Source organism: Triticum urartu, chromosome 4 (genome assembly GCF_003073215.2).
Source record: "Triticum urartu cultivar G1812 chromosome 4, Tu2.1, whole genome shotgun sequence".
Taxonomy (NCBI): domain Eukaryota; kingdom Viridiplantae; phylum Streptophyta; class Magnoliopsida; order Poales; family Poaceae; genus Triticum; species Triticum urartu.
The window spans coordinates 443,342,557-443,356,126 of NC_053025.1; the positions used below are offsets into that span (position 1 = coordinate 443,342,557).

Genomic DNA, 13,570 nt, shown 5'->3' on the forward strand with positions numbered 1-13,570 from the left:
CAGCAAAAGGACGGCCAGCGAACGTGCCCCTTCCAATTACGACCCCGCAGGTCGGGCTAGTGGGACTCGATCTTAGTCCAGGGTAATGACACTCGCGAAGAAGGAAATCCATGATTGTGCGGCGATTATATATACTTCAACTTGATCGGTTCAACCAGCTCAAAAGAAAGAAAGAAAGAAAGAAAGAAATGGTCAGTTCAGTCGCCTGTATATTTCCCTTCCATGTCAATTCGGTTTGTCAAGAGCAGCGCTAGATATCGGCGGCCTTAACAATTAAGCAGTGAATATTATGGAGACGCAAACTTAGATGCGCGACAAATGAAGTCCTCAAAAAAATGTGTGAAACCAGTTTTCCATTTGACTAACAAGACCTCTGCCTTCCCCATCTCATTGAACAACAACTAAATTATTTTTTAACTTGATTTCTGCAAGGATTTCAACAACCATTTGAACAATCGTTTCAACTAGTATTCAATACAACCACGCCAAAACTAACAAACAGCCCCCAGCCACCTCCTCTTCGAAAAAGATTAGGGTACCTCTACCTCCCGTCGGCGTTGCCGTCGGTCCGCCTCGTCTGCGGTGGTCTTAGGACCATGGGGGCGCGATGGATCCCGGTCCTTGCCGGCGGGAGATCTCCATTTTCATATGTTTTTTTTAAATTTTGCTAGGGTTTGTGTCCTGCTCAGAAAGGCGAGATGGTGGCGGCTCCATGAAGATGTAATAAGGTTCTCCCCGCTTAGCCCCCGTCCCGGTGGCGCCTCTAGTGTCGTCAGTGGGCGTATGGAGTTGTGTCTTCGGCGGATCTGTCTTTGATGGATCTGGTCGTCGTCGTCTATTTCATGTGTCTTCAGGTTGAATTATTTCGATTTACGTTACTCTTCATCGGTGACGATTGTTGTTCTGCTGCGTTGAAATAAATTGTCTAGTACAACAAGTTTGTCCGGCTCCAGCGACGCGCCTCCAGCTTGATTCGGTGCTTTTAGTTCATCACTAGATGGTCTACGGATGTGGATGTAACTTTTATTATTTTGTTATGTATGTTTAATACTATATGATTGATGATGAATAGATCGAATGTTTTCTGGAAGAAGAAAAAACTAGTATTCGATACTAGTATAATTTTAACTACAGGCTATGGCGACTCTAGTAGACCGTTTGTTTCAACTGCGAATATTACGATGATCAGATTGATATGGCGCATTTACCAGAGTTGCTCAAAGCTGCCTCTCGACTGGAGTAAACCGGAGCACAATGGCCATGCCCCAAACATCTCACACACAAACGACGACGGACAGAACGCGGATCTGTGCAGATCAATGCGTCGGTTCTTATTCTCGAAATCAAAAACAAGTGCTACTCCTATCATACAGCAAACCCCATAATTAATTACTCGAATCGACATAATACCAAACCTGAACTCGACATGGCTGACGCGACTGACGTCCTTTTCATCAGCAGGAAAGGAGCAGGGTGCCTGCGAGTTGCGCCACTGGCAGGGGTCAACCGGCCTATCAGGGTCGGGTCAAAACACCTTCTAGAGTGGGAGCAATGGAGGAGGATCCTGGCCTTTGACCGCCGGATCGGTTGGCGGTCAACCCCTCTCTCTCTCTCTCTCGCACAAACCACACCAGACCACAGCAAAATCCTTATAAACGTACAATCCAAGGCACCACTCGCCCCGTCAGCTGGATGTTTTGTTTTACCCCGCTGGACCGGATTCAGGAAAAATATAAGTCGTCAGTGACTTTCAAAACAGAGTAGTTGGCTGCCTGCCTTGGATGCCTGAGTTGGACCGATCCACGGGTATGCTAGCTCGTTCAATGATTTTTTTTCCTGAAAAAAAAGACTTTTTTTTGTCTGTTTGAAATTGCTTCTACCACGCTCGCCACGTTGGTCGAAAAAAAAAAGACTTGATTTTTCCTTTTTTTCAAAGCTCAAAAGGCTTATGTTAATGTGTAGAGAAATATTTTGAATCAGACAAAAGGCCCGCAATGTGAACGCGCCGGGGGTGGGGGCGGCATTTGCAATTTTCGATCTATTCATCAATTGTCGACCTTTTTATTTTAGTGACGCTGATTTTTATTTCAGTATTGTTGGCAATAAAAGGTATATACTTTCCCTGTTTGATCATTGATAGCATCTTATATCGCCATCCGATCATAAAAAAATAACGGCACATATCAGTGTCTCAGAAGATTTTTGAGCCCACGCACTGATTGCACCTAGAGCTCCCGTCCATCCCGGGAGCAAAAGGAAGGTCGTCCCCCCTGCACTGGTTGATTGCTTAGATGTCTCATCTTTTCTTGGCATATCTTGATCGATATTGCACTCCCTGCAGCCCCCGTTTTAAAACATCGGTAGAGCCACACAGATTGTTAGATTGGTCTGCGGCGATATACAAAGAGAAGGAGATCTGGGTGTGCAATAATTTAGTAACAACCCGGGGATACCGATCCTTAAAAGATTCGACTTGTCATTAGTCATGAATCAGGAAATGGCAATACTATCTAGATATATATTCGGCAAACGGTGACGCTAAATCTCAGTCGACTGAGACTTCGCGAAGTCTCAGTCGACGTGTCAGCCGTATGATTATTTCTTGCTTTAAGATTCATGCTGGAGAGTTGGCTGTCTCGTTTTCAGCCTGCTAAGGAGAGCGTCCAGCCCGATTCTCTGTTTGTCTGTGTCTTCCGTTGTTTGGGCTGTTTTTTGTTTTCGTGTTGTGATTTTCTCACTTTTGTTATCTGTGTATGTAACAGGCCATGCGTGTAGGTCTTTCTCATTTTGTTTTATTTTTTTCAGGTCGCATCTCAATGTGTGTTTTTAGGCTGCTGTTCTCTCGTTCTTTGTCTTTTCTTTTTCTTTATTTTCCTCCCTTTTTCATTTTATGTATCATTTGTATGTCTTTTCTTTTTCTTTTTTTCTTTCTTTTGTTATTATTTTTTATTGTCCCATTTTTAGTTTATTTTTTTGTACTTTTTAGCTTTCATTATTTTAACGGACTCGCTAAATCTCAGTCGACTGAGATTTAGTGAAGTCTCAGTCGACGCGCCATCCGTCGAATCTTTGTTTACTTCAAGATTCGCGCTGAAAGTGGGTTATCTTGTTTCAGCCTGTGTAACATGTGTGTCCAGCCCGTTTGTTTGTTTGTTTGTCGGGCTTCTTTTTGTCGGGGGACATGGGAGGTTTTCTCGGTGGGTTGTTCGCTGGGCTGGGTAGGCGTTCCTCTGATTTCTTTTTTTTAGCTGTCATTCTGTAGATCTGAGAGTAGGTGTTTCTCCGATTTCTTATGTTTGTTGGTTCCAGTAGGTTGTTTTAAGTAGAGATTAGTAGTTATCTTCATTTTCCCAGGGGATTTGTTTGTTCCAGTAGTTTGGACAAAGTGCAGATTAATAGTTTCTCTTTCACCAGTAGTCAAAATATATTTTGGATCAGCAGAGGTTAGTGAGTTTTATTTCCATTTCCCCATTCTTAGCAGAGGATCAAGAGAGGTCTAGTATTTTCAAGCAGAGTTTGTAGTAGTTTCAAATAGAAATGTTTCTTTGTTTTAAATGCAATAGAGTTTGTTGTTAGTCAATGCAGAGTTCTGTTAGTTTTCAAGTAGACATTCTAGAGGTATGCATGTATGTTTGTTTTTCTGTCTAGTTTTTGAAATGTTTCTTTTTTGATAGTAGCGGAATTTGTTTGTTAGTCAACATAATATGTTCATTTTCAATTTTTGTGACCACATCCTGTTAATATATCCACTTATACGGAAAAAAAATCCACTTATGCATATTTTTGTTAGTAATTGTTTCTTTTTTATATCATCTATGCATATATGTTTGCCTTTTCATATCCTAGTTAAGAAACCGTTGTTTGCTTGTCTGGTCATAAAATATGCCATTTTCATATCCTTGTTAACATTCTTCATGTTGTTTGTTCTTTTATGCGCTCTGGCAATGGTCTGTGAAGTTTGCTTGAGTCATTGCAAACACAGGAACATGGGTAGCGGTTGGCATCTATTTATGGAGGGAATTTAAAATCACAACGGCAACTCAATAATTTTCAATGGTAACTGAAACTGACCATTGTTCCGCTAGTGGGCGGGAGAGGGGGGTAGTTGCATGTTTGAGACTAGGCATGCAACTGCAAGTGCGTGTCTACCCACCCGGCCGCAACTAACCTTTTTGTTATGTCGGAGGATGAGGGAAAGGAGGGGTAGTTGCATGTCTGATACTAGGCATGCAACTGCAAGCATCACCACCAACTGCAATTGCATGTCTACCCACCTAGCTGAAACTGACTTTTGTTTCGTCGAAGAGAGGCGGGAGAGGGGCAGTTGCATGTCTGACACTAGGCATGCAACTAAAGTGTCGCCCTGAATGTAACTGCATGTCTACCCAGACGACTGTAACTGACCTTTTGTTTTGTCGGTAGGCCGTGGGAGCGGGGGCTGTTGCATGTTTGATGCTACGCATGCAACTGCAGGTGTCGCCCCCGACAACAACTGCATGTCTACACACCCGACTGTAACTATCCTTTTGTTTTCTCGATGAGCAGTCGGAGAGGGGGGGTCGCATGTCTGACACTGGGCATGCAACTGCAAGTGTCGCCCTCGACTACAACTGCATGTCTACCCACACGACTGTAACTATCCTTTTTGTTTTCTCGGTGAGCAGTCGGAGAGGGGAGGGGGGGTTGCATGTCTGACACTAGACATGCAACTGCAAGCGTCTCCCTCGACTGCAACTACATGTCTACCCACCCGACTGCAACTGACTTTTTTATTATGTCAGATGATGGGAGAGGTGGCAGTTGCATGTCTAACACTACGCTCGCAACTGCAAGCGTCGTACCCGACTGCAATTGCATGTCTACTAATCCAACTGCAACTGGCCTTTGTTTTGTTAGCTGGCAGTGGGAGAGGGGGCGGTTGCACGTCGGCCACTAGGCATGCAATTGCAAGTGTCGCCCCCTACTGCAACTGAACTTTTGTTTTGTTGGAGGGCATCGAGAGAGGTAGGGGAAGTTGCATGTCTAACACTTGGCATACAACTGCAAGTGTCACCCTCGACTGCAATTGCATGTCTGACACTAGGTACGCAACTGCAAGCGTCGCCCCAAACTGCAACTTAATGTCTAACCATCCGGCTGCAACTTACCTTCATTTCCCCATAGGGCGACAGGAGAGGGGGCACAGTTGCATTCTTGACACTAGGCATGCTTTTGTGGGTTGGGCGGGCACGCATTTTTGTTTTGTTTTTTTGTTCTTTTTGTCATTCTTTGTGTTGCATTTGCGCTTGATTGTTCCCCAGCTTCGCTCCCATTTTTGTTTTTTATTTTCCCCATTTTTCTGTTTTTATTAATTTTATTTTTTTCAAAAATATTACCACCTATTTGCACATACATCGATCACACACAATTGCGTGTAAATTAAATCACGCGTAATTACATGTCTACTATCGGTGTGAAACTTTTTTTCTTTTCATCTCTGCCATTAAACACACCACTGCAAGTGTCACTCCCCCTCAGCGCGCTCGAGTAATAACTGGGAAAATCAAGGCTGGACAGGTGACTGCAATTGTGTGTCTTCAACGTGACTGCAACTCAGTGATGCTTTTTGTCAGAAGGGGGACAGTTGCATATCATCCACTAGATACAGTGTAGCCGCGACTACAACTACATGTCTTTCAAAGTGCAACTTTGTGTTATTATTATTATTATTATTATTATTATTATTATCACTACTACTATTATTATCATATTTTATTTTTCTGCTTAATTTATTTTGTTGTTGTATTTTTAGTTATTTTCTATTTTTGTAAACACACCGTGAACATTTTTTTAATATACATGATGTTTTTTAAGAATATTTGTTTCAACACATGATGATTTAAAAAATAAACAAGCACTTTCTTCCAAAATATTACTATGAATGTAAACAAAGCTTTCATTTCTTTTTTACGGTGAAGCAATAACTGATTTTTCAAAGGAAATAAACATTTAACAAACAAAAGCAAAAACAGAAAAACCAAACAAAAACAACAAAAGGCCGGATGATAGGAAAATCATGCAAACGGCTAAGGTTACTACTTGTTTTGAGACATCTAAGGTTACTATTGGCCCTCACCGTAAAAAAAAGTTAACTACTGCCCCGGCCAGTGTGCCAGAACGAGCAGCATCTACAAAAACTCTCGATATTCAAAAAATCGTTGGTCCAAAAGCACACAACAACCGAAAAAATGAAGGCATTAGGCTGCAATAATACGGTCGGCCCAGCAACAGTAGAAAAAGGTACCAAGACTTAATAAGAAACTAAAATGGGCTGGGCTACTGTTGGATGATGTCACCTGACTTAGACTTCGTGAAGTCTAAGTCGACTGAGACCTAGACAAACTCTTCGGCAAATCGTACGTGCACCTTGCAAGTATGGGCCAGCATGGTATTTTATTAGTACGATAAGCTATTCATAATCTCCTCATACAACATACTATTGGAAATTTGACATTTCACAATGTTAGAGCAAATAACAACATCATTGAGATCTCCTTCGTCTATCCTGGTATCAGATTCTATGTCTTCCGAAGACATCTTCGGCGAGCTCCCTACTCTGGCCGCCCGCCCGCTCGCCACCCCCTCAGTCCTCCTCTCCTGGGACCTCCTCTTCCCTCTCTTCATCCGCTACTCCCGTTGCCTCCTCGGCAATCACCACCATCGTCGCCCTCTCTACCACTCCACCTCCCGACCCATTCCATCTCAACATTCATACATGTCATATCTCAAACCACACAAAATTCAAACTCGTTCCCGCTGAGAACAACTACATCAAAATGACACACCTTCTTGACCTGCATTATCCTCCAATATGGCGTCCAAGATCATGTCAATCGTTCGCCCCCGGCCAATCCCGACGCTGCCTGGCTTGCCGTCGACCAGAGGCTTACTCATTGGATTGTCTTCACCTTAGTTGATTCCCTCCTCGTGCTCATCATGGGTACACGCCGTCAATGCGTACACGGCCTGGTCTTGCATTCGTGATTACTTTCTCGCAAACCAAGGTGCCCGCTACCTCCACCTGACACGGCAGTACGACAACCTCAAGCAAGGTGACCTGATGGTCTCCGACTACGCCCGCCGCCTCAAGACTCTTGTGGACGGCCTCCCCGACAACGGCAACCCGGTCTCTCCTAAGGATCTGACGATGCAGCTCCTCCATGGTCTCAACCACCGTTTCGACACCATCCTCGAAGACACGGTGCCGCTGCCTGCCTTCGATGTCGCGCGCTCTGGGTTGGACCTCGTCGGAATACAACCTCAATCTCCGCGCTGCCGAGGTGGACTCTGCTGCTCTCACCGTCTCCGGCGGTTTCGGCTCCACCAACGACCGCGGCAACCACGCTCCTTCCTCTGGACACGGCTTTGGTGGCAACGGCGGTGGCGACCACGGCCCTAAAACTTGATTGTCACGAGATAGTTTACAAACATAAATTAGATCCTTGACAATGTTAGGGCAAACAATCAACAACAGTGAGTTATACTACTCCCTCTGTATACATTTGTTTTACAGAGTGAGCTTGTTACCAGCTGGTTGAAGTAATGGTCTTGGCAAAGCAAATTAACCGGACAGCGTGAATGGCTAACAGTGATGCTGCAGAAAGTTGTACACGCTATAAATCCTAATGATTACGACATTAAGTGCATCGGATCATGGCCTAATGATAGTAATAAACAGGGCATTAAGGCTGATACTAGTGTATGATACTACCTCTCTAATGCATAGTATCATATAGTAGTATCATAGATGATTTTATTTATTGCCATGCATGACACATAGTAGTGTAACATTTATTATGATACGGTATCATAATATGATACTCAACCTTCTCTTTCTTCATTTAATTCTATGTCACATCATTTAAATTGTCTAATTGGCATGCATGATACTAGTTATGATACTTCCATTACGACCAGCCTTAGAAGCCGAAATTCCCTGCAGTTTTGTCCTTGTCCGGCATCAATAATGCATGTGTTAGCCTTGACTCGAGAGCTTAGCTTTGCACCGGCCTTTGGCTAAGCCGGCTTTGCTCGGCTCCAACTTGGCTTGGCCATAACATGGCTATGCTTAGCTAGCTCCTAGCTAGCCGGGCGATGCTGACCTGCGAGCAAGCAGCGATACTTCAAGGGGAAGAGCCAAAAAATATATGAGCAGATTCGTCCACGTAAGAAACTAACCTGCATTTCATAGTCTCCACCCCTTCCACGAGAGAATATACTACTCGTACGTATAACTCAGAAAAGTCTTCTGAAATCGCCACGTCCCTACGCCATCTCACAGGAATTCAATAAGTACCATGTGTACACCCTGGCTTCCCCACGTCGACAACATACGTATTATCATCAGCATCACGTCACCGGTACATATACTGGTATTATACATGTACGCGGTGCGGGATACGACTGATGTAAGCAGTACGTGCATAAGGGAGAGCCATACGTATACATACGAAGTGCTACTACAAAAGTGCTTATTAGGCGGTGACGCCAAGATTTGGTCAATTTGTTTAGCTCGTCTGCAACCGGGTCCCGACGAAAGGCCAAGCCCGTTTTTATACCTGGAGTCTGGGGTTGATGAGATGGAGGAAGGTTCGTGGCCTTCTTCGCCTTTGACTTTTTTTTGGGGAGAGGTTTTAACACCGGGATTGCTGTTGGCGTGGGGTGGACTAAAATTCGTCTCCTTCATCGGAATTCTCTCTCTCTTTCAAAGGAGACTATTCATTTTCGCAAAAAAAGAAAGACTATTCTACACTGCATATGTATGCCTTCTTTGTACCGATTGCCGGCCCGATTGGGTGCGATTAATCTTGTGATCATATGCGCATGTATGAATGTGTGATGGAGCTGCTGGGTTTGTGGGCAGAAATTAGGGGCACCATTGTCCATTGAGTCAATATATAATAAAGCGAGGTGATTAATTCGATCGCTGGAGTAGAGCGAGGGGATGTACATTGAGAGAATTCCTTATTTAACACTATTTTAAATTTTGTTTCCTTATTTAGTACTTAATTTTTTTTCCTTCCTTATCTAACAACGAGTTAAAATTTTATGCCCTTTACGACACTTTCATCCATTTTGAGCCTAAATGACACATAAAAAGACCCCTTTGCCCCTCGTGTGATATATGTGTGTGTGAGATGCAGTAGTATACACACAACATCAATGGGGCAGTAGCGCACACGCACGCATCGGCAGGAGCACGCACACAGCAGCACACTGCACATAGGCACGCGCGCACACAACAGCGCACACGCACGCAGCACACACGCAGCAGCACAAACACGCACACACATACATGGTATTCTGTACGTGCAGCATAGACGTGTGGGTATTCAGAATTGTATGCATACAACATACATCTGCTAGAGCCATAAGCCACGTACGGAGTACATGCTACTGCCGTGTATGGCCTTCGATGCATGTATGCAATTGTACGCGTGGGCAATTTTGCCATGCACTACGTACAAAGGCAATGATAGACCATCTAATGTATGCATCCACTATATAATGTATCTAGACATACATATATTCTCCCTTGAAGATCCTGCACTAAAAGAAAACTCAGATATTTAAAATAGATTATGTGAGCTCCATAAGAAAATCCAACAATTAATAGTATAATAATTATTAATAAAAATGATAAGAAATCATTGAACAGCACGTGCGCCGAAACATACCACTTGAGGGGCAAAAGGGTCTTTTCAAGTGTCATTTAGGCTAAAAATGGACATAAGTGTTATAAAAGGCATAAAATTTAGACTCGTTGCTATATAGGGAAGAAACTATTTGTCGATGTCAAATAGGGCATAAAATTTAGACACAGTGTTAAATAAGGAATTCTCTCATGTACATTACATTACAATCGGGCAAAGTGTAAGACCGTACGGCACGAGTGAAAAAAATGCAGTCACTCTAACAAAGCGTGGTACAGACAAAAAAGCATGGTACATGGTACAGACTTAGGCCTCTTTTGATTCATAGGATAGGATTATCGTAGGAATAGGAATCTTGTAGGAAATGAGATGACATATATCTCAAATCGTATGAGTACGAATAGGAAACAAGATGTCATTTTGTTGACATCAAATGAATTTTTTCATTGAGTCTAGGCTCATTTTTATTTTTCTATGAAATGTAAAGGATAGAAACCAATCCTATGTAGGAATAGGAATCCATTTCTATGAACCAAAAGGCTCTAAAGAAAAAAATCTTATAAGAATATTATCCTTTAGAATTTCTATGAGATTCCTACAAACCAAAGAAGGCTTTAGCATTCAAAAAATGGAACAGGGGCGCGGCCCTTTTCCTCTAAAAAAAAAAGACTTAGCACAGCCTTATACGGAAAAGGAACCGTATGGCCCAACCAGAGGAGAGGCTGAAAATGCCGATCTTTGTGGGCTGGTAAAGCGATGAGTTAGGAGGAGGGTGTTGCGTAGGAACCGTTCTCGCACGTAGAATTAGGCGGAGGAGGAGGATGTTGAACTGGGGCTCCGGTCGGCAACCACCCGGCCAGAAAAGTCGAAGCAAGCGAACACAATGTCTTCTCCCCTCCTCTGAAGGGGTTGACCCAGCACGCAACCCTCGCATAGTCTCGTTCCCATGCAATGCAAAAGTCCCACGAAAACAATTGTTTTTTTTCAATTTAAAGAAAAGAAAAGGGCATCGGTTTCGTGCTCCTCAATCTTGCGAGCGTCCACACTGTTGAAATCCGCCCTAGTGGTTGAGTTAGTCACGCTCACGCATCGGCATCGCCTCAAGACAGCCACCGACCCCACCCACGTACGGTCGTCGGAGCCCATCATTTCTCCGGCGCCGGGCGGGCGGTCCACCCCCAAACCCGAAGCCGCGGTCAATCCGATCCGTCCGCCCAACCGTGTGCGCCTCTCCCCTCGGTCTCGGCCTCCCTGTCGCGCCCTCGCGTTCGCTTCTACGAATGCGCTGGCGTTGGCGACGTCTCTGTTTTCTCTCGGGGTTTTTTTTTTCTCCCTCGTGGACCGCAGACATCTGGTCCGGTCAGAGGCAGTGTCTCTCTCCGCGCTGATCCGCCGGTACTGAATAATCTCACACCAGATCGAGTTAACCAAGGCTGCAAAGACCATGACATCAGAGCCAGCCAGACAGCCATGTACGAGTACATCAGAGCACCCTCTACTACTGAAAGTATTTGCTTGGCTAATCGCGAATCAAACGATAAAGAAGTAGCAACAACTTTTTTCTTTTAGGCCACACATAAGCAAGCAACAACTACGTACGCGTTGAATTACGTGTAGTCCCGCGAGAGCTGGCCGTACAACCAACCAGTCGCCCCGGCCCGCCTATATAAAGTACAGCCCGGCACTCCCCTGCATAAACCAGCAAGCTTCACACACTTCCTTCCTTCCTGTTGTGGCTCCTGTACATGCGCGCTAGCCTCGCCTCGTACGCGCAAGACCTCGCCATGCCTGCCTTGGACGTCATGCCGGAGAAGGCCCACCAGCCGGCCATGTCGCCGTCGCACCACGGCCACGGGTGGGACGCCAGCGGCGCCCCCACCCCCATGCACAAGAGGCTGGACGGCAAGGTGGCCATTGTCACCGGCGGCGCGCGGGGCATCGGGGAGGCCATCGTCAGGCTCTTCGTCAAGCACGGCGCCAAGGTGGTCATCGCGGACATCGACGACGCCGCCGGCGAGGCGCTGGCCGCCTCGCTCGGCCCGCACGTCGCCTTCGTGCGCTGCGACGTGTCCGTGGAGGAGGACGTGGAGCGCGCCGTCGACCGCGCCGTGTCGCGCTACGGCCGCCTCGACGTCTTCTGCAACAACGCCGGGGTGCTGGGCCGCCAGACCAGCGCCGCCAAGAGCATCCTCACGTTCGACGCCGGCGAGTTCGACCGCGTGCTCCGCGTCAACGCGCTGGGCACCGCGCTCGGCATGAAGCACGCCGGGCGCGCCATGATGGCCCGCCGCTACGGCAGCATCGTCTCCATCGCCAGCGTCGCCGGCGTGCTCGGCGGCCTCGGCCCGCACGCATACACCGCCTCCAAGCACGCCATCGTGGGGCTCACCAAGAACGCCGCCTGCGAGCTGGGCGCGCACGGCATCCGCGTCAACTGCGTCTCGCCCTTCGGCGTCGCCACCCCAATGCTCATCAACGCGTGGCGCCAGGGCCACGACGCGTCCGCCGCCGACGACGCCGACGCCGACATCGGCCTCGACGTGGCCGCGCCGAGCGACCAGGAGGTGGAGAAGATGGAGGAGGTGGTGAGGAGCCTCGCCACGCTCAAGGGGTCCACCCTCAGGCCCAGGGACATCGCCGAGGCGGTGCTCTTCCTGGCCAGCGACGACTCCAGATACGTGTCCGGCCACAACCTCGTGGTGGACGGCGGCGTCACCACCTCAAGAAACTTGATCGGGCTGTGAAAATCACATGGCCGACCTCGCATCTAGGCACCTACGTAATGTAGATCAGTAGGAGGAACAAGGCCGATTGTTTAGTCTGCAATAACTGTACGCAAGTTCTTTGGTTGGTTCGGTTAATTGGTTGATTGATTCAGTGTGCTATTCGTCCGAGCATTGTTGCTTCCGTGTCCCATTTTTCTGGCTTGTCTCTGAACGCTCCAATCGTTTGGCCTCTGGCTAGCAGCCTAGCAGATACGATCTGAGACGGAAAGTACAGTAAGTACTGCGAATCAGTTAGCACTAGCACTAGCACTAGCCTAGCTTGCAGCCTTGGGTACTTGGTGCACTGTACACGCATGTACTTTTATTGAACCAGTTGTGATTATCAAACGGGCCACTGGGAAATTTTGGGCCGCACACACACACACACACGCTCTCTTCCGCTAGAGTTGGGATGGTTGATAGGCTGTGCATTTACAATTGGCAACTAGGCGACGGGTAAGCTGGTTCCCAGGGTGCGATCTATCTGTAGATTTGACATGGTTGCTACTCCTACTTTGTATATGCCCATTGGCGAGCAGAGGCAGCAACTAGGGTACGGGGCACCAATAATGCGGTTTCCCCGAGCAAATCTATCTGTCGATTTGAACAATTTTCTGCAGAGCGGAGCTGAGAAAGAAGCAGCTGCGTGCGGGTTTCCGGGCCAGGAAAAAGACGCGATACAGTTCGTAGGAGAGATTCCATGGGGAGTTCAAAATGGACCGGAAAGATCGAAGGGCAGAATATATGTATAAACTGGGGAAAAGGGATGGCTGGCCTAAAAGTTGAATGCAGCCGAGCCACGTCTTGCGTTCCAGCAGCCTGGCCGTCTAGTGTAGGGACCTCAACGCGCATTACGCAATGCTGCGTACGCGCTCACGAAGCTCACCGCATCGTCGGTCATACTGTACTGTAGTAGTAATAATCTGGGGGTTTGGCCAAAAAAAGAAAAACTAAACTGGGGAATGACACAATGTGAAAGGTAAAGGTTATGATGTCCATACAACGTTTTTGACCGACGACAATTTCAGATACGCGCTAGCTTACCTGCAGCAGGAACTCGTCTTTTTATTTACTTAATTTTTGGTTGTGGCAGGGGATATCTAGGAGTGGTAT

The 13,570-nt window shown here is 46.5% G+C and overlaps 1 protein-coding gene across 1 annotated transcript; it reads left to right on the top strand.

The window, feature by feature from the left end:
- Positions 1–11,373: 11,373 nt before the first annotated feature.
- On the top strand, positions 11,374–12,577 carry LOC125553920 (sex determination protein tasselseed-2-like). The gene has a single exon (XM_048717572.1). The coding sequence runs from the start codon at positions 11,438–11,440 to the stop codon at positions 12,434–12,436; it is 999 nt and encodes a 332-aa protein (XP_048573529.1). The 5' UTR covers positions 11,374–11,437; the 3' UTR covers positions 12,437–12,577.
- The last annotated feature ends 993 nt before the right edge of the window (positions 12,578–13,570 follow it).

Bases quoted from the DNA above. Each gene is read 5' to 3' on its own strand.
- LOC125553920 (XM_048717572.1), top strand. From the start codon at position 11,438: ATGCGCGCTAGCCTCGCCTCGTACGCGCAAGACCTCGCCATGCCTGCC.